The sequence below is a fragment of the Miscanthus floridulus genome, chromosome 17, assembly GCF_019320115.1.
Source record: "Miscanthus floridulus cultivar M001 chromosome 17, ASM1932011v1, whole genome shotgun sequence".
Taxonomy (NCBI): Eukaryota; Viridiplantae; Streptophyta; class Magnoliopsida; order Poales; family Poaceae; genus Miscanthus; species Miscanthus floridulus.
This window is the reverse complement of record NC_089596.1, coordinates 110,197,577-110,221,811: the sequence shown is the minus strand read 5'-3', so window position 1 is coordinate 110,221,811 and position 24,235 is coordinate 110,197,577. Positions and strand designations below refer to the sequence as shown.

General features: G+C 47.3%; 1 protein-coding gene and 1 pseudogene across 3 annotated transcripts in view; one reads left to right on the top strand and one right to left on the bottom strand.

The window, feature by feature from the left end:
* The window catches only part of LOC136518766 (serine/threonine-protein kinase TOR-like), a 43,697-nt gene continuing 19,462 nt past the window's right edge, over nucleotides 1-24,235 (top strand). For 2 of the 3 annotated variants that reach the window (XM_066512457.1, XM_066512459.1), the window contains exons 1-27: nucleotides 1-427; nucleotides 511-566; nucleotides 1,190-1,528; nucleotides 1,603-1,677; nucleotides 2,111-2,283; nucleotides 3,905-4,003; nucleotides 4,264-4,423; nucleotides 4,548-4,691; nucleotides 4,767-4,939; nucleotides 5,028-5,223; nucleotides 5,291-5,488; nucleotides 13,534-13,686; nucleotides 14,845-14,966; nucleotides 15,069-15,168; nucleotides 15,240-15,335; nucleotides 15,418-15,548; nucleotides 16,367-16,469; nucleotides 16,555-16,737; nucleotides 16,814-16,906; nucleotides 17,020-17,055; nucleotides 17,880-17,981; nucleotides 18,077-18,187; nucleotides 19,225-19,387; nucleotides 19,475-19,596; nucleotides 19,722-19,774; nucleotides 20,432-20,555; nucleotides 20,731-20,913. In XM_066512457.1, coding sequence (XP_066368554.1) covers nucleotides 382-427; nucleotides 511-566; nucleotides 1,190-1,528; nucleotides 1,603-1,677; nucleotides 2,111-2,283; nucleotides 3,905-4,003; nucleotides 4,264-4,423; nucleotides 4,548-4,691; nucleotides 4,767-4,939; nucleotides 5,028-5,223; nucleotides 5,291-5,488; nucleotides 13,534-13,686; nucleotides 14,845-14,966; nucleotides 15,069-15,168; nucleotides 15,240-15,335; nucleotides 15,418-15,548; nucleotides 16,367-16,469; nucleotides 16,555-16,737; nucleotides 16,814-16,906; nucleotides 17,020-17,055; nucleotides 17,880-17,981; nucleotides 18,077-18,187; nucleotides 19,225-19,387; nucleotides 19,475-19,596; nucleotides 19,722-19,774; nucleotides 20,432-20,555; nucleotides 20,731-20,913 — 3,534 coding nt within the window. In that variant the 5' untranslated portion in view covers nucleotides 1-381. The remainder of the gene's footprint in view (nucleotides 428-510; nucleotides 567-1,189; nucleotides 1,529-1,602; nucleotides 1,678-2,110; nucleotides 2,284-3,904; nucleotides 4,004-4,263; nucleotides 4,424-4,547; nucleotides 4,692-4,766; nucleotides 4,940-5,027; nucleotides 5,224-5,290; nucleotides 5,489-13,533; nucleotides 13,687-14,844; nucleotides 14,967-15,068; nucleotides 15,169-15,239; nucleotides 15,336-15,417; nucleotides 15,549-16,366; nucleotides 16,470-16,554; nucleotides 16,738-16,813; nucleotides 16,907-17,019; nucleotides 17,056-17,879; nucleotides 17,982-18,076; nucleotides 18,188-19,224; nucleotides 19,388-19,474; nucleotides 19,597-19,721; nucleotides 19,775-20,431; nucleotides 20,556-20,730; nucleotides 20,914-24,235) is intronic. The other variant, XM_066512458.1, reaches the window with a different exon arrangement.
* On the bottom strand, nucleotides 8,284-11,253 carry LOC136518811 (uncharacterized; annotated as a pseudogene).

Below are 24,235 nucleotides of genomic sequence, written 5' to 3'. Positions count from 1 at the left end.
TCCTTTTCCTCTCTTCTTCGTTCTTCTCCCGTTCACCGTTCTCCGCCAGCGCGGCAAAACCGCGCCGCCGCCCAGCCGCAGCCGTCGCCCTCCTCGCGCCGCCGCCCAGCTGGGCCGCCACACAGCCGAGCCGTCGCTGAGCCGCGCGTCCTTCCCTCCTCGCGCCGCCGCCCTCCTCGGCCTGCCTGCTCGCGTGGAGCGTCCGCGTGAGTGAGACAGAGAGACGGAGCAGACGGCGTCTCGGTGGACGAGCGCGTTCGGCCGATTTGAGAGAGCGAACTCGTCCATTCCTGCCGTGCGCGTTCGCGAAGTTAAACCCTTGTCGGTCCCCCCGCCTCCGCCGCTATCCGGCGCGCCGGCTGTGGAGCCGCCAACACCGCCATGAAGCCCTCGCCGCACTTCCCGGAGATCGGGAAGAAGCCTAAAGGTACACCCAGCTTCCTCCCCCGGATGCGCTCACGGAATCCCTTGGTTTCGCTGAAAATTATTGAGATTCCATCTTGTACGCAGATTTGATTGCTAAGGACCACGCATTTAACATCGCGGTTTACATCTCGTCTGGAGCGGTGCGTGCCTCGCTTTCCTCCTCCCCAGATTCCTCAGAGTCCTCTACTTTTGCGTTTCGACTAGAGCTTGACTCAACGACTAGGTTTGGGGCTAGGGTTTTGCTCTGTTGTGGGTTTGTTGGGGATGTTATGCTAATTTGCTTGGATAATTGAGTGTGCGCATTGCACTAGTTCTTTGTTGCTCAGTAGGCCACGAAGCTAGTTCTGGCTGGTGTTGGATGGATGGGCGTGGGTTTCTGTTCTGATTTTCATACTGGATACTGGTTGGATTACTTGCTGTTGCTCCTCCTCCTGTTTCTATCTCTATGTCACGGTAGTAACTAGTAACGGTGGGGGCACGCGTGGGGTTTACGTTCATTGGTAACGTCCTTCCATTTTGGTGGTATATATATGCGTTGTATGTTGATTGTAACGCTCCTTCGATGGCCTTGTTACTGGAAGGGTTTATTTCCAGGTTTAAGCTTTCTGGACTGTTAAACCTCTGAACTATTTGGTATTTGGCATGATTCTTTTATTCCATCAAGGCGTCAACAAATACTTCATGCTGATCTGTACACTATATTCTCTTCTTTGTTTTATGTATTCTGTAGCTATATATAATTGTGCTTTTTGGTTGGCACTAGGATGTTATTGCTGCTGCGCTCCGTAAACATGTTGAGGAGGAAGCCCGAGATCTTAGTGGTGAAGCTTTTTTAAGGTTTATGGATCAGCTATATGAGCAGATATCTAGTTTACTGCAGAGCAACGATGTTGCTGAAAATTTACTGGCTCTTCGTGCTATTGATGCTTTAATTGATATGCCCTTTGGAGAAGGTGCTTCCAAAGTTTCTAAGTTCGCCAGCTTCTTGAGAAATGTATTTGAAGTGAAGCGCGACCCTGAAATCCTAGTTCCAGCGAGTGCAGTGCTGGGTCATTTAGCAAAAGCGGGGGGAGCAATGACTGCAGAGGAAGTGGAGCGACAGGTGAGTGATACTGGCTCAGATTTGCTTGACAATTATGTTTTCATTTTTTTGCCAACATCCTTTCTTTTTAAAAGATTAAAACAGCTTTGGGGTGGCTTACTGGTGATCGAGTGGAATATCGCCGGTTTGCAGCTGTACTCATTCTCAAAGTAAGTTGAACTGATCAACCTTTTGCAATCTTTTACATGCAAATAAGCCTTCCATCGTGAATGCAGTCACAAATTTTTGTCTTGCTTACTATTACTTCATATATTACTAAACATGGGTGGCTTTGTGTGTAAAGTAGTGCATCATTTGTTCATTCGTTGATGCATGGCTGAATTGGATATATATACTAGCACAGCATACAATCTTTTTCTCTCTCTCTACCAAATCCACCACTAGCATCTGCCCTGTAATGAGTCATGGGTGATCACATACTGCCACTAGAATCATGGAGTATTATATATACTCCCAGATTTGTGATTTGTGAAAACGATATATGCATTTGTGATTTATGTTGATGTATCTGAATTAATGTCAGCATTATTCCCATATGTGCTACTCTCTAATTTCTACAAATCTACATTTTCCATACTTTAGGAGATGGCTGAAAATGCATCAACAGTTTTCAATGTTCATGTTACTGAGTTCGTAGATGCTATATGGGTAGCACTGAGAGACCCTAAACAGGCTGTTCGTGAAAAAGCAGTTGAAGCCTTGCGTGCTTGTCTCCATGTTATTGAAAAACGGGAGACTCGTTGGCGTGTACAATGGTAAGCCTAATTTTTATGTTCACATTCTTTTGCAAATTTGGTATCTATTTGTCATTAAACCAGAATGTGTGTTAACTCACTTTAAATGGTTTGGAGATTTAATTTGAATAGTTCTGTAGTCACTCATTTTTGCATGTATTATTTAACCACTGATGAAGTAGCGCTCTGGTTTTCTTGTTAAGGGAACTGGTTGTCAATTTGGAATTAAGTTGTGTACAATGTGTATAAATGAACCCAAATTTGGCACATAGAGTAAGTTTTTGTCAATTGGAATGTGTATTTGATAATCTATCAAGAGTCGATCGTGGTAAATAACTGAAAACCATAACTGTTAGAAGAAGAGGAAAGAATAAAAAAAAAGATATATACTAGTATACTTCATCGAATGTTGAGAATTGCTTTGAGCTTTATTTAGGGTGAGTTGTTAGTGTTTTTGACCTTGTAGCTTCCAAAGCCACTTGAGCCACTTGTAATAGAAATTTGTTTGTACTTTGTTATGGAAAGTGCTGCCATAAATGATACCAATGTTGTGTGGTATGGAGCCATGCTTGTGCAGCTAGCTCTGGTGCGCCAAAAAAGTCATCCTCACCAGACAATGACTTTGATGGCTTGCTTCCCAACAGATTTGTACTTCGATTACAAAAGTTCCATTTCGTAAGAAAATGGTTCACTAGAAAAAGTTGCAGACTGACTAGATATGAAATAGATGCAAGTTTTTAGTAACTTGTTACATGCAAGCTCATATATGATCCGTACCAGCCACCCTTTCTACCTAAAGCTTTTGCAAGCCTCAGTCTCTTGAACGGTTGAACCAGCATTTCCAATCTATTGGTCTAAATTCATAAATTAATTGGTCAAGATTTAAGAGCATGTTGACATTTAATTTTTTGGTCTTTAAAAGTTTAACAACTGAGTATGTTGTATGAACGGCGATTAGACCGTGTATGGAGCAGAATGTTGGCCTACAAAGATTCGACATATTTAACAACTGAGTGTTGCAGAAATGCGAATGTTGCGATGGATTTGCGGTCACACAAGAATGGACCGAGTTCGGAACGATGATATACGTGATCGCCTAGAGGTAGCACCAATTGAAGAAAAGCTTGTCCAACATCGGTTGAGGTGGTTTGACCATGTCCAAAGGAGACCTCCAGAGGCACCAGTGCATTGTGGGGGTCCTAAGCCAAGCTAATAATATGAGGAGAGGTAGAGTAAGACCGAAATTGACATGGGAGGAGGCAATAAAAAGAGATTTAAAAGTTTGGGATATACCTAGAGATCTATGTTTGAATAGGAGTACTTGGAAAGCAGCTATTGAAGTGCCTGAACCGTGACTTGGGGCTCTTGGTGGGTTTCAACTCTAGCCTACCCCAACTTGCTTGGGACTGAAAGGCTATGTTGTTGTTGTTGTTGTTGTTGTGGTCTTTAAAAGTTTAATGTATGGGGTTCTTCGTGGCCAGTTCTTTTTTTTGGGACTAACTGTTATGGATAACTCTGCTTTCAAGGCCTTTTTTTGTTGTGTCCAAAGCACATCAATTTCCACAACTCTTCATCAATTCACTTCTGCTATACAATTATGGCGGTTTCTCTGGCTTATGTTTTAATTTTTCGATTCTATCAGGTATTACCGCATGTGTGAAGCCGCACAAGTTGGACTTGGCAGGAATGCTTCTGTTCATAGTATTCATGGCTCATTATTGGCTGTTGGAGAATTGCTGAGGTAATTTACTGTTTGGTTGGATGCCTTTCTTATTCTTAGAAAAAAAGATGCCATGATATTAGTAATCACTCTGAGAATAATTCATCCTTATTTGATCCTCTCCACACTTATTGCATTTCTTCAATTATGAGATGCATGTCTAATTATGTAATTTGTGAACAGCGATACATCGTGTATCATGAAAGAAGTAAGACAACATCATTTAGTTCTGACAACAATGTCCAATATCTGATCGTCTAATTTTGCATGAAATATTATAGGAATACGGGGGAGTTTATGATGTCTCGGTACAGAGAAGTGGCTGATATTGTCCTCGATTATTTAAAGCATCGAGATCAGCTTGTTCGACGTAGTATAACATCACTTCTTCCTCGAATTGCCCACTTCCTGCGTGACAGATTTGTGACTAATTACCTGAAGGTTATTCTTAGTACCACACTTCATGTCCTGTTGTTTTCCTTTCCCCATTTAACATAGTGTCATAGTAGAAGATAGGAATGTTAAAATTGTGCTGTTCCATGATGAGTATTGTTATCCTTTCCAGATTTGCATGGATCATATCTTGTTTGTTCTACGTACACCAGACGAGCGCGCTAGCGGTTTTGTTGCACTTGGAGAAATGGCTGGGGCTCTGGGTGTTGAACTTGTGCCTTATTTACCAGCAATTACTTCACATTTGCAAGATGCGGTATGCTTTGGCAGCCCTATGCTACTCAGGTGTTTACTTGAAATTTGTTGTGCTTATTAGAGCTTGTATGTGCAGATTGCTCCTCGCAGAGGAAGGCCATCTCTTGAGGCAATTTCTTGTGTAGGAAGCTTTGCAAAAGCTATGGGTCCTGCAATGGAACCTCATATTCGTAGCGGACTGCTAGATGCTATGGTTTGTGCTGGTCTTTCTGATAAACTTGTAGATGCACTCGAGTCTATAAGCACAAGGTAAGATTTTCTTGCTTTAGTTAATTAGTTCCTTTCGTTTTATTCTCTACTATAGGGATGCTATGTGACAAATTTTTTTTCCGTACAGCATCCCGTCTTTACTACCCACAATACAGGAGCGTTTATTGGATTGTATATCTCAAGCACTACCAAAGTCATCAATAAGGCCAGGTGCTTCTGTTGGTCGAGCAAGCAGGTCAAACAGTTTGCAACAGTTTGTGGACTCTAATAGTCCTGTTCTTGTGCAACTTGCGCTGTGGACTCTAGCAAACTTCAACTTTAAGGTTTGAAATGCTCTAGTAAGCTGACTTATGGTAGTGTCTTTCAAACTTAAATATGCATTTGTTTCAGGGCCATGAACTTCTGGAATTCGCTAGAGAGAGTGTCATACTTTATTTGGAAGATGAAGATAGCAGTACCAGAAAAGCTGCCTCGTTGTGTTGTTGCAAATTAGTTGCGCACTCCCTTTCTGCTTCCTCAACTTCACAGTTCGGTTCAATTAGGTCAAATCGTATTGGAGGAGCTAAGCGCCGCCGGCTTGTGGAGGAGGTTCGTATGAAAATTTATAGTTTAACATGTATTTAAGCATTGCTACTTTGCCTTATGTGTTTACAATATTTCTCATTTTGATAAGGACAATTAAATTAAATGCATAAGTGGTAGTGTTAGGTAAAAATTCATTTGGGTATAGCTAATTGCAGGTCAATCTCATTTTTGATGGTAACATATGGTGAAGCATACCTTGTTTGGGTTTTTAATTATTTGATGTTAGTTTATTGAAATATTCTCTACGCTACTTCAGTATCACTGTGTACTGTGTTACTGCATACACTTCTCTCTGTTTTTTTTTTGGCTAATTCTATTGTGCTTGCACATGGTTATGGAGCGGTATAGGGAGAAGAAGGACCTACACATGGTTTTTATTGACTTGGAGAAGGCTTATGATAAAATACCAAGGAATGTTATGTGGTGGGCTTTGGACAAACATAAAGTCCAAATGAAGTACGTCGGGCTCATTAAGGACATGTACAACAATGTTGTGACTAGTGTTCGAACAAGTGATGGAGACACGGATGACTTCCCGATTAGGATAGGACTACATCAAGGGTCAGATTTGAGCCCTTATCTGTTTGCCTTAGTGATGGATGAGGTCACAAGGGACATACAAGGGGACATCCCTTGGTGTATGCTTTTCGCGGATGTAGTGCTAGTTGATGAAAGCCGAACATGAGTGAATCGGAAACTGGAGTTATAGCGGGAGACTTTGGAGTTCAAAGGTTTTAGACTCAATAGAACTAAAACTGAGTATATGAGATGTGACTTCGGTACTACTACTCGGGAGGAGGAAGATATTAGTTTAGAAGGTCAGGTAGTGCCTAGGAAGGATAACTTTCGATATTTAGGATCAATGCTACAGAGAGACGGGAATATTGATGAAAATGTTAGCCATAGAACAAAGCAGGGTGGATGAAGTGGCGCCAGGCATCTAGTGTCCTATGTGACAAAAGGGTACCATAGAAGTTAAAAGGCAAGTTTTATAGGACGGTGATTAGACCTGCTATGTTGTATGGTGCAGAATGTTGGCCTACGAAAAGACGACATGTTCAACAGATAAGTGTCGCGAAAATGCGTATGTTGCGTTGGATTTGCGGTCATACAAGAAGGGATCGAGTTCGGAACGATGATATACGTGATAGATTAGGGGTAGCACCAATTGAAGAAAAGCTTGTCCAACACCGGTTGAGATGGTTTGGACATGTCCAATGGAGACCTCTAGAGGCCCCGGTGCGTAGTGGAATCCTAAGCCAGGATAGTAACGTGAAGAGAGGCAGAGGAAGACCGAAGTTGACTTGGGTAGAGGTAATAAAAGGAGACTTGAAAGGATGGAATGTACCCAAAGACTTAGCCTTAGATAGGAGTGCTTGGAAAATAGCTATTCACGTGCCTGAACCTTGATTGCTTCTGCTGGGTTTTAACTCCAGCCTACCCCAACTTGTTTGTGACTTAAATGCTTTGTTGTTGTTGTTGTTGCAATTGTGTGCTTGCAAACCTTTTATGTGAGGACTTGTGCTTGCAAACCTTTTATGTGAGGTGAAGTTAATTGTTAGGCCTTGATCTGCTGGGAAGAGGGCGTAGGGAGTAGGGATAGGCAGCAGAGGAGGAAGGGCGTGAGCGCTGGCGGCGGATTGGCGGCGCCGTGGCCGGCGCCGGGAACGGGGACAACCCCTGGACGGTGAACAGTAGGGCTGGGCGCCCAAGGGTGACAGAAAGTCACAATCCCAGGCTGCTTATTCCTTAACCACAATTTAGGCTATATAGGCCAGCGATTACAAGGAAACAAACTATCTCTCCTTAATTCTCTCAACAAACTATCTCTCCTTAATTGTCTCAACCACTTATTTTTAGGAAAATAACTAATGACTGCATGCGATCTGGCCGTGGCTGCTGCATGCACACGCCCTGGCCGACCCTAGCCAGTCGCCTGATCTGGTCGAACCGCCCGACCCCTACGCCTGTACGTCGTGCTGACCATAACATCTCTTCCCCCCTCGGAAAACAGCTCGTCCTCGAGCTGGAACGAGGGGTGAGCTTGGCGGAAACCATCAACAGGCTCCCATGTGGCTTCCGAGGCCGGCATGTTCGCCCACTTGACGAGGATGTGCCAAACTCCGCGGCGGAGGCTGGAACGTAAGACGCGCTCCGGCAGGAGGAGGGGACGCCCATGCTGTAGAGGTGGTAGCGGCGGTGTAGCAGCCGGCGTTGATGCACCACGGAAGGGCTTGAGGACCCCGACGTGAAACACATCATGGATCCGCGCGTTGTCCGGAAGCCGTAGGCGGTACGCCACCTCTCCAATTCGCTGAAGAACTTGATAGGGCCCGGCATACTTAGGGCCGAGCTTGCCGCGTGCGTGGGAGCAAGAGACCGGGTCTGTCGGTGAAGCAGACGGAGCCAGACCCAGTCCCCCACCGCGAAGGTGACGTCCCTGTGGTTGGCGTCGTAGAACCGCCGTGCGTGCTCCTGGGCCTACAGCAACCGAGCACGGACGCCGTCGAGAAACTCATCTCGGCTGGACAGGAGGGCGTCAACAGCCTCCGTAGCCGCACTGCCGGGTTCGTAAGCGATGAGGGCCATCGAGAGCCGCTGGTCCAGCATATATTTCAATGCGTAGTGGTTCGTCCGCACGACGAACGATCGGCCCCAGAGGTAGGGGCGTCAATGCCCCAGAGGTAGCTCGCGCTCGTATGCGGCCACCTTGAGGTGGCGAGCCGCGAACGGCTTGCTGAAGAAAGCCAACGGCCCGGTGCCCTGGTGAAGCACAACGCCGAAGCCCGTCCCGGACGCGTCGCAGTCGACCACGAACGGCGCGGAGAAGTCCGGAAGGTGAAGGACCGGCGCGGTGGAGAGCGCGTGCTTGAGGGCGTCGAACGTGCCGGTAGCCGCATCGGACCACTGGAACGCGTTCTTACGGAGTAGCTGGGTCAGCGGTGCTGCGATGGAGCCGAAGTGCTGGATGAACCGCCGATAATACCCGGCCAACCCGAGGAAGCCGCGAAGGCCCCGGGCCGACCGCGGCTATGGCCATGTCCGCACGGCCTCCACCTTCGTCATGTCCATGGCGACCCCCCCGGGGGAGATCACATGCCCCAGGTAGTGAACCGAGGTGGCGGCGAACGTGCACTTGGTGCGCTTGAGGTGCAGCTGGTGCTCGCGCAGAACGTCCAGGACAGCACGCAGGTGGAGCAAGTGGTCGGTCCACGAGTCGCTGTAGATCAAAATGTCATCGAAGAACACCAGGACGCACCGGCGGAGGAAAGGCTGCAGCACAAAATTCATTAGCGCTTGGAACGTTGCCGGCGCGTTGGACAAGCCGAAAGGCATGACCAAGAATTCGAAATGGCCATGATGTGTGCGGAACGCCGTCTTGGCCACGTTGTCGGGGTGGACGCGGACTTGGTGGTAGCCCGATCGCAGATCCAACTTGGTGAAGAAACGGGCCCCGTGCAGCTCATCCAGGAGCTCCTCGACGACAGGAATCGGGAACTTATCCTTCACCGTGGCCGCGTTGAGCGCGCGGTAGTCCACACAGAAGCGCCAGGAGGCGTCTTGTTTCTTGACGAGTAGCACCGGCGCGGAGTAGGGTGATGTGCTCGGCTGTATGATGCCCTGGTGGAGCATCTCGGCACATTGCTTCTCCAACTCATCCTTATGGAGCTGTGGGTAGCGGTAGGGGTGAACCGCGACCGGCTCCGTGTTCAACTTGAGGTGGATGCGATGGTCGCACGGCCGCGCGGGAGGTAAGCCGGTTGGTGAGGCGAAGATGTCGGCGTACTCCTCCAGCAAGCGCTCCAAAAGCGATGGTTCAGTCCCCCGGGCGACATGTACCTGGGCCGCGTGCACGCGCCCCGTCGAGGTATCCGCCGGACGTGCAGCGCCAACCCCGCGCCACTGGATGCGACAGCCCTGGTGGAGGAACGTCATGCAGAGCGCGTCGAAGTCCCAAAGGATGGGTCCCAGCGTGCGTAGCCACGCAACGCCCAGGACCAAGTCGTGGCAGTCGAGGGGTATGGCGTAGCAGTCGACGGAGAAGACGTCGTCCCCGACGCGGAGGTCGACGTCACGGGCCAGGCCGCGGCATGCGACACGGTCCCCGTTTGCCACCGTGACGTGGGCGCCACAGCTGTCCTGAAAGGCGAGGTTCGCGCGCTGGGCCGCCGGAAGGCTGACGAAGTTGTGGGTACTCCCGGAGTCCAGCAGCGCCGTGAACGCGTGGGCACTGACGCGGACGCGCACCTGCATGGTGTCCTTCGCCCTGATGCCGGTGACGCAGACAGCGAAATCAGCGGCTCCTCGGGGTCGAAAGCTGGCGTGGTCGTCGTGGTAGTCGCGGGCGGAGGAGCATCATCGGGCTCTTCCACGATGTAGTCCGCAGCCTCGAGGAAGAAGAGGCGCGCACATCTGTGGCCACGGACATACGGTTCGTCACAATTGTAGCAGAGCCCCTGCTTGCGCCGCTCGGCCATCTCCTCGGGTGAAAGTTTCTTGAAGGGTCGCGATGTCGAGGACGCCGTGGTGGTGGTAGACGAGCCTGCGGCCAGGTGAGTCGACGGTGCGGTAGCGGTAGGCGCTGGCAGCGCACGGCGCGCTGGTGGCGCTGGTAAGGCCAAGGGCATGGCCGCGGCACGACGATCGTAGGCGCGCGCGAGCCGCATCGCGCGCTGGAGGTCCTGCGGGTCGTGCAACTCAACGTCCACACGAAGGGCCTCAGGCAGCCCCCCTGTGAACAACTGGGCCTGTTGGAGAGGCGCCAGGCGGCCGGCATGCGCCAACCGTGCCTGGAACGCTTGCATGTAGGCGTCGAGGGAGTGGAACGGCAGCCGCGCCAAATCGGCGAGATGGTTCGTGCTGATGGCGGGGCCGAACCGGCTGTGACAGAGGCGTGTGAACTCCTCCCAATGAGGCTCCCCGGCGTCGCGCTCCAGGATGTGGTACCACTGTTGGGCAGTGCCATGGAGGTGGTACGAAGCGAGCCAAACCCGGTCCACCGATCGGGTTTGTTGGGCGCGGAAGAACTGTTCGCACTTGTTCAACCATCCCAAGGGATCCTCCGAGCCGTCATAGGTAGGAAAGGTGAGTTTGTGGTATTTGGGAATGGCGTGACCCTCGGGGTCGGGGGGAATGTGGGTTCTGGGCGATGGTGAGTGCATGGAGGCGGGGGGTAGGGTGGAGGGGTGAGGGCGGATGGATGCACCCTGGAGGATTGAGGAGATGGATGGTAGTGGGGATGGCGACGACGGAAAGGCGATCTGAGTGATCGGCACCCCCGTGGTCGTTGGCTCAGAGGGGCCGGAGGAGATCTCTGTGATGACCAGGCGGGATCCCGGCGGCGCGGGAATGCCACCGTAGCCCGGGAGGCCCAGGGTGAACAGCGGCACCGTGGAGGACGGCAGCTCCGGAGCGATGGACGACCGGGTCTCCACAGCCGTCAGGCGCGCGGCGATGTCGTTCTGGCCGGTGGTGAGCGCCGTCATCTGTACCTGGAGCCCTTGGATGGCCTGGGTCATGGCTGCGAGTGTGTCCGCGAGGGTGGCTGGGGCACCCTGCTATTGCGAGGACAGGGGCAGGGTGGTAGTGGGGACGAGGGCGGCGGAGGTGGCTGTTGTGGCGGTGGATGTCCCAGAGGTGGCCATGGTCCTTGATACCAGGTTGTTAGGCCTTGATCTGCTGGGAAGAGGGCGTAGGGAGTAGGGATAGGCAGCAGAGGAGGAAGGGCGTGAGCGCTGGCGGCGGATTGGCGGCGCCGGGAACGGGGACAACCCCTGGACGGTGAACTGTAGGGCTGGGCTCCCTAGGGTGACAGAAAGTCACAATCCCAGGCTGCTTATTCCTTAACCACAGTTTAGGCCATATAGGCCAGCGATTACAAGGAAACAAACTATCTCTCCTTAATTCTCTCAACAAACTATCTCTCCTTAATTGTCTCAACCACTTATTTTTAGGAAAATAACTAATGACTGCATGCGATCTGGCCGTGGCTGCTGCATGCACACGCCCTGGCCGACCCTAGCCAGTCGCCTGATCTGGTCGAACCGCCCGACCCCTACGCCTGTACGTCGTGCCGACCATAACATTAATCATGTATAGAATCCATCATGCAATATTGTTTCATAGGAACTTATGAACTTTATGTTACTATAAACTGTTACTAGAAAATAACGGAACAACATTGGAACAGTTTGTACTTTTATGCATAAGTAAATAATAGTAATACTTAGCTTCAACATGGCCCTTTTTTAAAAAACTGCGAGTTGAGCTTCTAGTCATTGTGAAGGGTCATATAGGGCTTGTTTGGTTCCCTGCCTCCACCCTGGCCAGGCTCCATGGGGCCAAGTTGGACATGTTTGGTTGCCCGGACATGCCTTCTAGCTAGGCCCCGATAAGCCAAACAGGCCTGTTAGCCAGGCTCTGAAAGAACGCAGCGGGAGGTCGTTTTCTGGGAGCCAGGTTTGTGCTAGCCATCGCTCAGCTTCCCGTCACCGCCTCCCCTTCCCTCCCTGTCCACCGGTGAAGATGACGGGAACACGCCGCCATGCGGGCGCTTGGGGCAGGGTCCCCCTCGCCCTCCTCAATCGCTTCACGCTCCCTCTCCTCTCTCCTCCGCTCTAGGCTGTCGCTCCAGAGCGTGCCACGCCATGGATGCTGACGAAGCAGGAGCTTCGCTGCCGCTCGCCACCCTCCTCCACCTCCCCTCAGCGTTGCGGCCACCCTCCTCCACCTCCCCGCGTCTCCGTAGAGCGTTGAAGCCGGTCTGCTTCCATCGCCGTAGCCTCCAGCAGCAAGCTGCCGTCACCGGTCTGCCACGACAGGGTCGCACGTGCGCGCGGCCTGGGTGCCTCCGGCCACCACCGGGTGAGCAGAGCCCCGTCGTCTAGTGCGTGCGGGCTCTGCGAAGCCACACCGCCCATCCTTGCTGCCGGCCGGAATCGGCCGCGCCGGCCATCTCCGCTGCTAAGAAGTGGCGCTCACCATGTGTTCGACGAATTGTCTCAAAGGTGGTGAAGTTACCTGCACAAAGAAGATGTGACTCTATCCAAGCCAAACTAGCCAACCAAACACACTAGTTGCTAGCCAGGCTTAGATAGTGTATGCAACTAAACAAGTCCACCTTGGCTTGCTAGGGACAGGCTTGGGCTAGCCTGGCAGGAAACCAAACACACCCATAGTAGCCCTTTGGCAGCCATGTTTTGACGTGGCTTAGATGTACATTATTATGCTGTACAACATGGATTGACTGTCATTTGAGAAAAAAACATGGATGGAGTTTTAAGTTTTTAACAGTACCATTGATGCAACTTCTAGTAAATGTGCTAATTTGGCATTCCTTACACTAACTAATCTCTGTGGTTTAAGCTGCATATTAGAGACATTGGAATATCCAGCTATGTCAATTAACACATGCTTTGGTTTGAAGTGCATAGCTTACATGGAATATGAGACACAATATATTATAAACTTGGTTTAATCTTCTTATGTTTATCATGGGAGGCTAACTATAATAGTTATTTGAATTAAATGGAAATAACAAACCTTTTACCACATTGTGTGCCCTCATGAAGTTATTACCAATTCTCTGAATATATGTGATTATTTTAAGCATGTCAGCATGCTTTCTTTAATATCTTAGTTGTGCTTGAATGGAGTTATTTTAACCGAGTTAAATTTCTCATATGGAACATTAGAACTGAATATGTTGAAGTGTATGGAAGAGGATTATGTGAGCAAAGAGGAGAGGGGAGGCAGAACATGATAGACTCAGAGCTATTTATTGAAATCTGGACGTCTACTAGGATCCTTTAACCAAACATAAATGGGAAATGGCTATGCATATAGTACTTTACAACTGAGTTGTGATCAGTGTTATTTTGTTGGTCTGGTGTGCATCTAATCCCTGTTTTGAACTAGTCGTACTTGAGATGAGAATCTTCAAAATCTGAGACTTGGTTATTGTGTGTCACTTTATGTTCTTTTGCCATAGGTGCTCTGATGATAATAATAATAATTATATCTGTTCCCGTTCTTACCTTCATCCACAGATAGTGGAGAAACTTCTTGTGGCTGCAGTTGCTGATGCTGATGTTGGTGTTAGAAGTTCGGTCTTCAAGGCTTTGTATCGAAATCCAGCTTTTGATGATTTCTTGGCCCAAGCTGACATCTTGACTTCAATTTTTGTTGCCTTAAATGATGAGGTACACTGAACTGCAGGTTTATCTCATTAACTGGGCCTGTTACATCTGTTACCAGCTTATCTTATGTGGTGCCTGCTAGATCTGTTACCACAGCTTCAACGCAACATCTATTCACCCTTTTTTTTGTTGTTTATAAAAGTAAATATGGTGGGGTGTTTAATTTGACTGTTGTACAAACTAAAATGGCAGAGATTGGACCCCTTTAGTATACTCCTAATACACTAAGTTGTTTTCCTGACCAATCATGTGTGCTCCATCATTTAGGGGAATAGTATGGTTTATTTCCTGAAGGGCGGGCCTGGTGCAAGCGGTAGAGTCTTACCGCCTGTGACTGGAAGGTCCCGGGTTCGAGTCGCGGTCTCCTCGCATTGCACAGATGAGGGTAAGGCTTGCCACTGACACCCTTCCCCAGACCCCGCACAGAGCGGGAGCTCTCTGCACTGGGTACGCCCTTTAGTATGGTTTATTTCCTTTTGATGTTTTGGTGGCTAATAGTGGGTTTGAAATTCTAACTCCCACCACAAGGAAGTAGTAAATTTATGACTTTCTCACAAGAAGAGGACTTGTGAAATAATAGAGCAAAATAATAGAGCAGAGAAAGGTTCTCAATATGGTTCATTCTATAATATGGAGTTACTTTCAATTGCATGCAGATGCTTTTATTCGCAGTGTCTTAAATTCTAAACAAGCAGCAAAGTCCCAATTTTGCATGGCTTCCATGAGAAATCTGGTACTACAGTAGATTTTAATTTGACACAATATACTTTATTCCATAAGCAATGAGGCTTATATACAAGATATGGGTTCCAATGTCCATTGGTGAACTCCTGTTTCAAAGGAGTCGCCTAGGTGTCCAGGCGTGCCAAGCTTGCCTTGGGGAACAGTGGCGCCTTGTCTCCTAGGTGCCGCCTGGATGCCTAGTCGCCTTTGAAACCATGACGTGAACCCATACACTAGGTCGGTCAAACTTTTTTTCCTCAAACAACGGAGGGCTGCGCGTTATTTCATTAAGAAGTACACTTATATAAATTTGACGATTGACATGCACTGTTGTAATATTGTTTCCTATTCTGTTTTCTTGCTTATAAGTACATTTTTAATGTTCAATGACCCTTTAAAATGTTGACAAATGATCTATTTTACTGTTTGAATTCTTAGGAATATGATGTCAGAGAATTGGCGATTTCTGTTGCTGGCCGATTGTCTGAAAAGAATCCTGCATATGTACTGCCTGCCCTTCGTCGCTATCTTATACAGTTGCTCACATATCTTGACCAGAGGTTTAAACCACACATGTTTGATGTTTTTTTATAATAAATGTGGTTTCCAAAGTTACATCATGTTGCTCCAGCATTTTGCTCATGAAAGTTTGTCATTTGCAGTATGGATAGCAAGTGTAGAGAGGAAAGTGCTAGATTATTGGGTTGTTTAATTAGGAGCTGTGCACGGCTCATTCTTCCTTACATTGCTCCAGTTCACAAGGTTAGCAAGAAGTGAAATCAGTACTTGTGTTTATCTTGTAAATTTGACTTCTTACATTGGTTTTGTTTTAGGCGCTTGTGACTAGATTGTGTGAAGGAACGGGACCAAATGCTAATAATGCTCTTGCTGCGGGAGTGCTTGCCACTGTTGGAGAACTGGCCAAAGTGGTTGGTCTTCATCTGTTCCTCCATTTGTGGTGTTTGTGTCCTCATAATCGCACAGCTTTTAATAATATGTTCTGCGTTATAGGGTGGCTTTGCTATGAGGCGATATCTTCCTGAGCTGATGCCTGTAGTTGTGGATGCTCTTTTAGATGGAGGTGCTGTTAGTAAAAGGGAAGTGGCTGTGTCAACTCTGGGACAAATTATCCAAAGCACAGGGTATATTCTTCTTTGTTCCCATTTTTGTGTCCTCCTTGATTATGTATTTCACATTCCAACATAGGTTTCTGTATTGTGTTGCGAGATTTTTGCAACTAGCATTTTTGCCTGTTTGTCTGTGAAGTTTCTTGCCACTTTGAGCTTATAATTGTTCATGTTTTACATATGCCCTCCAGTCACAGATTCTTCCTGTTTTGAACAAGACTTTAGTGAAACTTTAACTGCAATATCATTAAAAAAATGGTTTGAAACACGAAAATTATCTTTATGGATTTGTTTTGGAAAGTACTTTCATAATTCCATAAGTTTGTCAGATTTTATGGACATGTTCTAAGAGAAAATAGTGTCAAAGCTAGGCTTTGGAGACTTTTGCATAGTTCAAAACGTTAATATTTGTGACTGGAGGAAGTACAGAATTCTGAGGTCTAAAACTATAGTTATGACCTCAATAAGTCTTGACTCTCCTAGAGGTTTTTTACAAAGTCATGTTTTTTTGCCACCAACTTTATTTTGATGTCCTGCACTGAATGTTTTCCTAGTACTTTGCAGTCATCTTGTTTGTCTCTTTAATGTTGCTGTGGTCTCCTACGACAAGGAACTGCTTCTAGTGCTTTGCTTCTGCCATTTGTAGATGTTCTCTCTTTGAGTCTGCTGCATTTTCCCTAAATTACATGTTTTCCTACCCAGCATATGGTTCGACTCTTAAGAACATTGAACACAGCTGTGTGATAATCCTCTGTAGTTATTTCCATTTTATATTAAGTGTATTACTGCATCTTGAACATGATTTATGTTCTTTTGTATGGGTGATTCACCAGCTATGTTATTGCCCCCTATAACGAGTACCCGCCATTGCTTGGCTTACTCTTGAAGTTGCTGAATGGTGAATTGGAATGGTCAACTAGACTAGAAGTGCTGAAGGTATTTGTTTCAATTTCTGCTTGAAGTTTTAAAAAGATTGTATAACACTCGTGGCCAAGTAATAAGGCAATATGTTTTTTCTCAGGTTTTAGGGATTATGGGTGCATTGGACCCTCATGCACACAAGCGAAATCAGCATAATCTACCTGGTCAACATAGAGAGGTCCTACGGCCAACAATCGAGACTGCACAGCATATTGTTTCCATGGAAGAGTTACCGACTGACTTCTGGCCATCTTTTTCGGCATCCGAGGACTATTATTCAACAGTATGGTTTCATGTTCCTTCATTAGACATCTGAGATTCAGGTGTTACCCTATTTCAGCTTATTCCCATTTTGCTAGGTTGCAATTAGTTCCCTCATGCGAATTCTTCGAGATCCTTCTCTTTCAAGTTATCACCAAATGGTGGTTGGCTCTCTTATCTTTATTTTTAAGGTAATACTTCTAATTTTCTATTTTAAATAGCTATTTTCCTCAACAACCTTTTGTTCTTCAACAATTTAATCACTTTATTTATTATTTTTTCTCTATGATAAATTGGCATCTAGTCAATGGGCCTTGGCTGTGTTCCATACTTACCAAAGGTGAGAGCCTCCCGATTTGCTTTGCTCTACTGTCATTCCTATGCTGTTCTATAGATTTGTTTATTTCATTTATTTAGTGCCTATATGTCTTGTGTTGACCGCAGTAGGATCTAAAATTTCATTATGCTCCATGTAGTCTAATTGACAGCAAGCCACATGTTTCAGCTTCAGTTATGCTAAATTTAACTAATGTAGACATCGATGACCTTCAAGCCTGGTATCATAACTGATCTGGCTAACAAGCGCTTGTTGCATTCTTGAAGTCTTTGTATTTTGATCCCTGGGACTAATTCATGATTGTATGTGATTCTAAAAGTATTGGTGTTTCCACGATATTTCATTTTCCACTGTCCAATAATAAATGTCACAGGAAGAATAATGTGGAGAAGCATCTTCAAACCTTGGACTATCAATACATCTCTTCTGTATGATTTGTTACTAGAAGTTTTAATATGCCACATGAAATAAAAGTTAGACTGCTTCTCTTAAGAATGCTGAATTTTTGACACCATGCTAGAATTCACTTAAGCATTTGTGATACAGTTTCTTATTATTGGCTTTGCATTGTAAAATGTTCAGGCTTTGGTGTTTCCATCTTTCTATTTTTGACAACTCAGCATGGAATTTCAAATGGTTGTGCCTAGTATGTCCAGACATTATTTTCAAGAAATTGTGGTGGCTGAATTGATGATTTAAATCTTTGTAGTTTTAAGCTTTCAATTATAATTGGTTGGATGTAATACAACTGGGCATGCTTGTGTTTCCTGGGAAGAGATAGGATAAGTGCACATAAATTTCTGAAATTTTGTCTTTTGCTTCTAAAGGTTCTCCCTGAGCTATTCCGTGCTGTTCGCATGTGCGAAGATGGTGGTTTAAAAGAGTTCATAACCTGGAAGCTTGGAACATTGATATCTATTGTCCGGCAGGTAGTCTGTCTTTTTTTATTGATGCAAATTATTGTTAGATTCTTTCTGTTGCAGTTAATGTCTGGCGTATTTTTATTAAAGTTACTTATTTTCAGCACATCCGGAAATATTTACAAGACATACTTTCCCTCATCTCTGAGCTGTGGACTTCCTCATTCAGCTTGGCTGCACCAAATCGGACCATACAGGGCCCACAGGGTTCACCGGTAATTGTGTTTGACTTTCGTGCTGTCTTTTGTTCTATTGTCTTCAAGCATTTTGTTGATACAGTGGGCAAATCTATTTGGACCATGCCATCATCTAAGCTAGCATAAGCATGTCTGCCAAACTATGGCCTTTTGTAGATTCCATCATAGTGTATGGCTTTTTGTAGATTCCATCATAGTGCACAGTATCTCATCTTAACAATTGACATTGGTATCTTGTGGAAGAACGTAGTTATCTTAACATGTTCCTCGCTGCCATGGTGGGTAGATAGTTAATTTTCACATTATTTCTTTTTATATATATCCTGGATTTTTTTCTGACAGCCCAAGCTACCCAGCGCTGCATATGTGTAGATATGAATTGTACCGCATTGCCTGCTAACGTAGGGTATTAGTCCTATGCACTGTATATAATCAACCCATGGGGCTCAATGCAATACATCTACAATTTGCGTGGCATACCTTCTCTAATACTGGACCCTAAGAAAAGCTTGAAAATGACCCATGAGCTTCTTCATATCTCCTTTTATTTTCACATTCTTAGTTTATGTTCTAGTGATCTTTTTCTCTCTTTAATATCTCTTCTATCCTCTTGATTCTGTAAGCTCCTTAGTCCTCTGGTGGTCAGGCCTAACCAAAGTATGCCTTGTATGAGTGAGTATTCAGTAAGCCTCAAATGGTGATCAGTATCATCATATCCTGACCTTGCTGGTAACCACTGGAAACCATTACTGGGTCACTAGTGAGGAAATAGGATGATTATTAGGCTGGAACCCTGTATCAGTTCGCATATTCACTTTATGTTGCCTTTTTCTTTCTAGAGTGATTGTTAATTCTTAACATTGAGAAGAACTGGGCCCATCGTGCTCTTGCTTCTTTCTTTTAAGGTTTCTTGTGCATGGATAATCATCATCGTAACCTTTTGGCATATCTGTAATTGTCTTTACACTCTTATATTACCTGCTGAAGGTTTACCTTCTCTGATCCTTGTATTTCATACCATGGTTTTATAGTTTAACTATTTGTTTTCTCTTCAGGTTCTTCACCTTGTTGAGCAACTATGCTTAGCTTTAAATGATGAGTTCAGAATGTATTTACTTCACATTCTACCGAGTTGTATCCAAGTCTTAGGTGACGCTGAACGTTGCAATGATTATTACTATGTTCCTGACATATTACACACACTTGAAGTTTTTGGTGGTGTGTCCCCATTTCTCACTTAGTTTCATGTTCACAATGGATGTTATTTTGATTATAACTTATGTTGAATTGAATGGTGACATTTAGGAAATTTGGATGAGCACATGCACTTGGTTGCTCCAGTGCTTGTTCGTTTATTTAAAGTGGAGCTGGTTGATATCAGACGGCGTGCTATTGTTACTTTGACTAATCTTATACCTAAGGTTCAGGTTGGTTGATGCTATTATTGGGCTTGATATTTTGTCAAACAAATTATGTAATTTTAACCAAAATGGTCAAACATTAGGTTTTTGTATCTAATGCGCATCGTGTGCATTTTACGTATCCTGAACAGGTTGGTACTCATGTTTCGGCTTTAGTGCATCATCTGAAGCTTGTCTTAGATGGGTAAGATTTTTTACTATAAGTGCCCTTTCTTAATTTCTATATGGTGTCTGTCTTTTGAAAAAAAAGAAAGTTATTTATCATGGTGCGTTGATTCTTGTTGCTTGGAGTGTTGACAATGAGTTAACGACTATCTGTTAGATTTAGTCCAGTACCATATTGGTTTTTCAGCTTACACTAGAAGTCCTCAGTATATTTTGCATTAGTGGTAAACTTCGACCATCAATCAATTACTCAAAAGTAAAGGACTCCCAGTCAATTACTTGTTATTCGGAGACGTCAAACATTGTAAACTTTGACCATCAATCAATTTCTCAAAATGTATTCATGTTTAGCACACAAGAGATGCACCAACAGATTCTTATGCCACATGTGTTTTACAATTGGTTTTGTAGTAATTGATAGCATATTGTAATTGTCAAAGCATACTTTGAAAGATGTCCTCAAAGTGTAATATGCCTTATAAAAATAAATGGAGCAAGTACAATTTTGTGGCTTGTCTGCAAGAAGTTTGCATGATTAGCTTATTTTTCATTATGACAATGCTTCATTTGCTGTGTTTTTTTTTTTCCCCCCCCCCCCCCCCCCCCCCCTCCACCCATCCACCCACACACACAATTGTTGTTAGCTAAACTTTCTTTTATATCTTCCTATGACTAGCAACAATGATGATCTGCGGAAAGATGCTGCAGAAGCGCTCTGCTGCCTCGCACATGCCCTTGGAGAAGACTTTACTATCTTCATACCATCAATACGCAAAATTCTTGTGAAGCACCATTTACGGGTATCTTATCTTCTTCTTTTTCCCTTTTTCGAACACACGAGAGCTGGATATCATTTCATTAAGAAGAGGAATATAGTACAAAGAGGAGAGCAGAAACACCAATGTTTATACCATTTTGATTTCATGCTTGTACCATTTTGGATGTTTGTCTAATTATGCTTGTCATTTCTTACAGTACAGAAAATGGGATGAGATTGAAAATCGGTTACTGAGGCGAGAGCTACTCATCACTGGAAACTTGTCTGTACAAAAGTACACACAATATCCACCTGATGTCATTAGTGACCCCCTTGATGATTTTGATGGTCCACCTTCTGAGATAGCTGATGAAACACAGCGACAAGCAAGAAGTCATCAAGTAATATGCTTAGCTTTTTACTCATTATACATTTCCTGCTTAGCTTTTTACTCATTATACATTTCATCTCTTGTACTACGTCTTTTATTATGCCTTGACGAGCTCTAAAATGGTACTTTTCTATACTGCTTATAACAATGTTTTAATGGATTCTAAATGGTATCACAGTGATTTTGGTATTAGGAAAAGGCACATAGTTCTACCTCTTGCTTGGGCTTTGACATAACCATATTCTCAGGCACAGCCTTTTAGTATATGATGACGTATAATATTTGAAAGAGCTTGTACCACACACAGGATTCCTGATGTTCATTTGTGATGATAAATGTTAGTCGCTGAATTCTTACTCTTGGTAGTAGCAGAATTCTTACTCTCATCGAGAGAGGATCACACTAGGAGTTGGGGCAATTTTTTTGTTTATTTCCAAATGTCATGCCAACATGAGGGGTTGGGGGTACATATTTATAGGCTGCTAGCCAGCCAAGCATATGCCAAGATGCTAGTCTAAGATGCTGTCCTAGATGCTAAGATGCTGTCCTCTAAGATGTTGTCCTCTAGTCTAAGATGCTGTCATAAAAACAGACCATGCAGCTACAAGGACCATGTGACCAGCACAGCCCCACAAAGACTAGCCCACACATGAGACTTATCCCATCATTCTCCTCCTAAGTCTTGTGCGTCGTTCTGTGGGAAAGTTGAACCATTCCGGTCCTGGAGCAGAGCTCAAGGAACTTGATCCTCCCAAGGGGCTTGGTGAGCAGGTCCGCAAGCTGGTCCTTGGTGTTGATGTAGCTCGCCTTGATGCTCCCTTCCTCCAAACAGCCTCGGATGAAGTGGTACCTCACCCGGATGTGCTTGCTGCGTTCATGGAACACGGGGTTCTTTGCCAGGGCCAGAGCGGACTTGCTGTCCACCCTGAGCTCCACCGCTCTAGTGTCTCTGCCGAGGAGATCACCGAGTAGTCGAGCGAACCAGGGCGCCTGAGTCGAAGCGGTGGAGGCCGCTATGTACTTGGCCTCGCAGCTGGACAGGGCCACCACCTGCTGCTTGACCGACTGCTAGCTAACGAGGCACTTGCTGAGGAAGAAGAGGATCCCGCTCGTGCTCTTGCTGGTGTCGATGTCGCCGGCGTGGTCGCTGTACCCGACGAAGTTTGCCGCCCTAGGGCACCTAGGGTAGTAGAGGCCGTGGTCGAGAGTCCCCGCAACGTAGCGGATGATCCTCTTCACAGCCTGCTGGTGCTCCGTCGTCGGTCGCTGCATGAACCGACTAACGTAGCCAACGGAGAATGCCAAGTCCGGCCGTGTGTGGGCGAGGTAGCGAAGGCTCCCCACAAGACGCCGGTACTGCGTAGCGTCCACCTCCTCCGTCGTGCTGTTGCGGCTCAGCTTCAGCCTCCTCCATCGGAGTGAAAGCTGGGTTGCAGTCGGTGAGCCCAGTTAGCTCAACGACGCGCTTGGCGTAGGCTGTCTGTCGAAGCGTGATCCCGGAGTCATCCTGGTGCACCTCGATTCCCAGGTAGAAGGAGAGAGGTCCCAGGTCACTCATCTAGAAGGTGGCCTTCATCTCTTCCTTGAATGCCGCCACCTCCGCATCCTTGGTGCCGGTGATCACCTAGTCGTCGACGTAGACACCCACCAGCAGAGCATTTCGTCCGTTGCCCCGTCGGTAGATGGCCGCCTCGTGCGGGCTTTGCTCGAAGCCCATCCCCTTTAGCGTGGAATCCAACTTGGCATTCCACGCCCTCGGTGCCTGCCGCAAGCCATAGAGGGCCTTGCGCAGGTGGAGCACCTTGCCCTCGCCGGGGATCGCAAATCCCGGCGGCTGGTGCACGTAGACCTCCTTCAAGTCGCCGTTAAGGAACGCTGACTTGACGTCCATGTGATGAACACGCCAGCCCTCCTGGGCAGCTAGCGCAAGGAGTCGCACGGACTCCATCCGTGTCACGGGAGCAAAAGCGTCGTCGAAGTCGACCCCCTCCTGCTGCACGAAACCTCGTGCCACCAAGCGAGCCTTGTGCTTGACGATGGCGCCGGCTTCATCCCTCTTCAGCTTGTACATCCACTTAAGGGTGATTGCGCGATGACCACGAGGAAGGTCAGTAAGCTCCCAGGTGCGGTTCTTCTCGACCGCATCCATCTCCAACTGCATCGCGGCGCGCCATGCCGCGTGTCTCTCGGCCTCTGCAAACAACTGAGGCTCGCCGTCGTCACACGCAAGGTGCAACTGCGCCTCCAGGTCGTGAGGCACCGGTCCCGGCACCGGCTGGTCTCCGAGAAGGTTCTCCATCGTACGGTACCGCAACGGCTCGCCGTCGTGGTACGCGTCGATGCGTTCCTCGTCGTGAGAGAGCGGAGTAGCGAGCTCAACCGGACTGTGCTCGACACGAGCTGGTGTTGGAGTAGACGTGCCCGGAGAGGTGCCTGTTGGTGCTGGAGTGCGTGGCGGTGCCGGCTGTGGTGGAGCCGGCGAAGGACTCATCGCAGCCGAGGTCCTGGCTAGAGAGCGTGGTGCTGTCGGAGTAACAGGCGCCGGGGTCGGTGGAGGCTCGGGGACGGGTAGACGCGCTCGCCGAAGAAGAGCTGCCTACTCCCCCAGCTCCCTCGAAGTGGACGTACTCGACAGTGAAGTCGTCGTACATCGGAGCTGAGCCATCATCCACCGCCTTGTCCCACGCCCATCCTCGCCCTTCGTCGAACACAACGTCGCGCGCCGTGCGCACACGCTGTGTCTTCGGGTCAAGGATGCGGTAGGCCTTCGAGCCCTCCGCGTAGCCGATGAACACTCCCGGAGTGCTCTTGTCGTCGAGCTTGCTGATGTGGCCAAGCTCATTGGCAAACGCGAGGCAGCCGAAGACCCGCAAGTGGGAGACCGCCGGCTTACGCCCATGCCAAGCCTCGTACGGCGTCCTGCCGTCGAGCGCCTTGGTAGGCGAGCGGTTGAGGATGTAGACGATCGCCTCTCCCCAGAAGACAGCTGGCATCCCCCTCTGCTTGAGAAGGGTCCGAGCCATCCCCACAACCGTGTGCTTGCGCCGCTCGACGACGCCGTTCTGCTGCGGGCTGTACGGCGCGGAGTAGTGGCGCTGAATGCCCTCATCAGCGCAGTATGACGCGAATTCAGCCGCCGTTGTCGGTGCGCAGCACGTGCAGCTTGCGGCCGCACTCTGCCTCCGCAGCAGCCTACGAGCGCCTGATGGCGTCCGCAGCCTCTCCCTTGCTGTCGAGGACCATCACCCACATGTAGCGGGAGAGGTCATCGACGAGCAGCAGGAAGTAGCGTCGTCCTCCCGGTGTGGCCGGTGTCACCGGGCCACACAAGT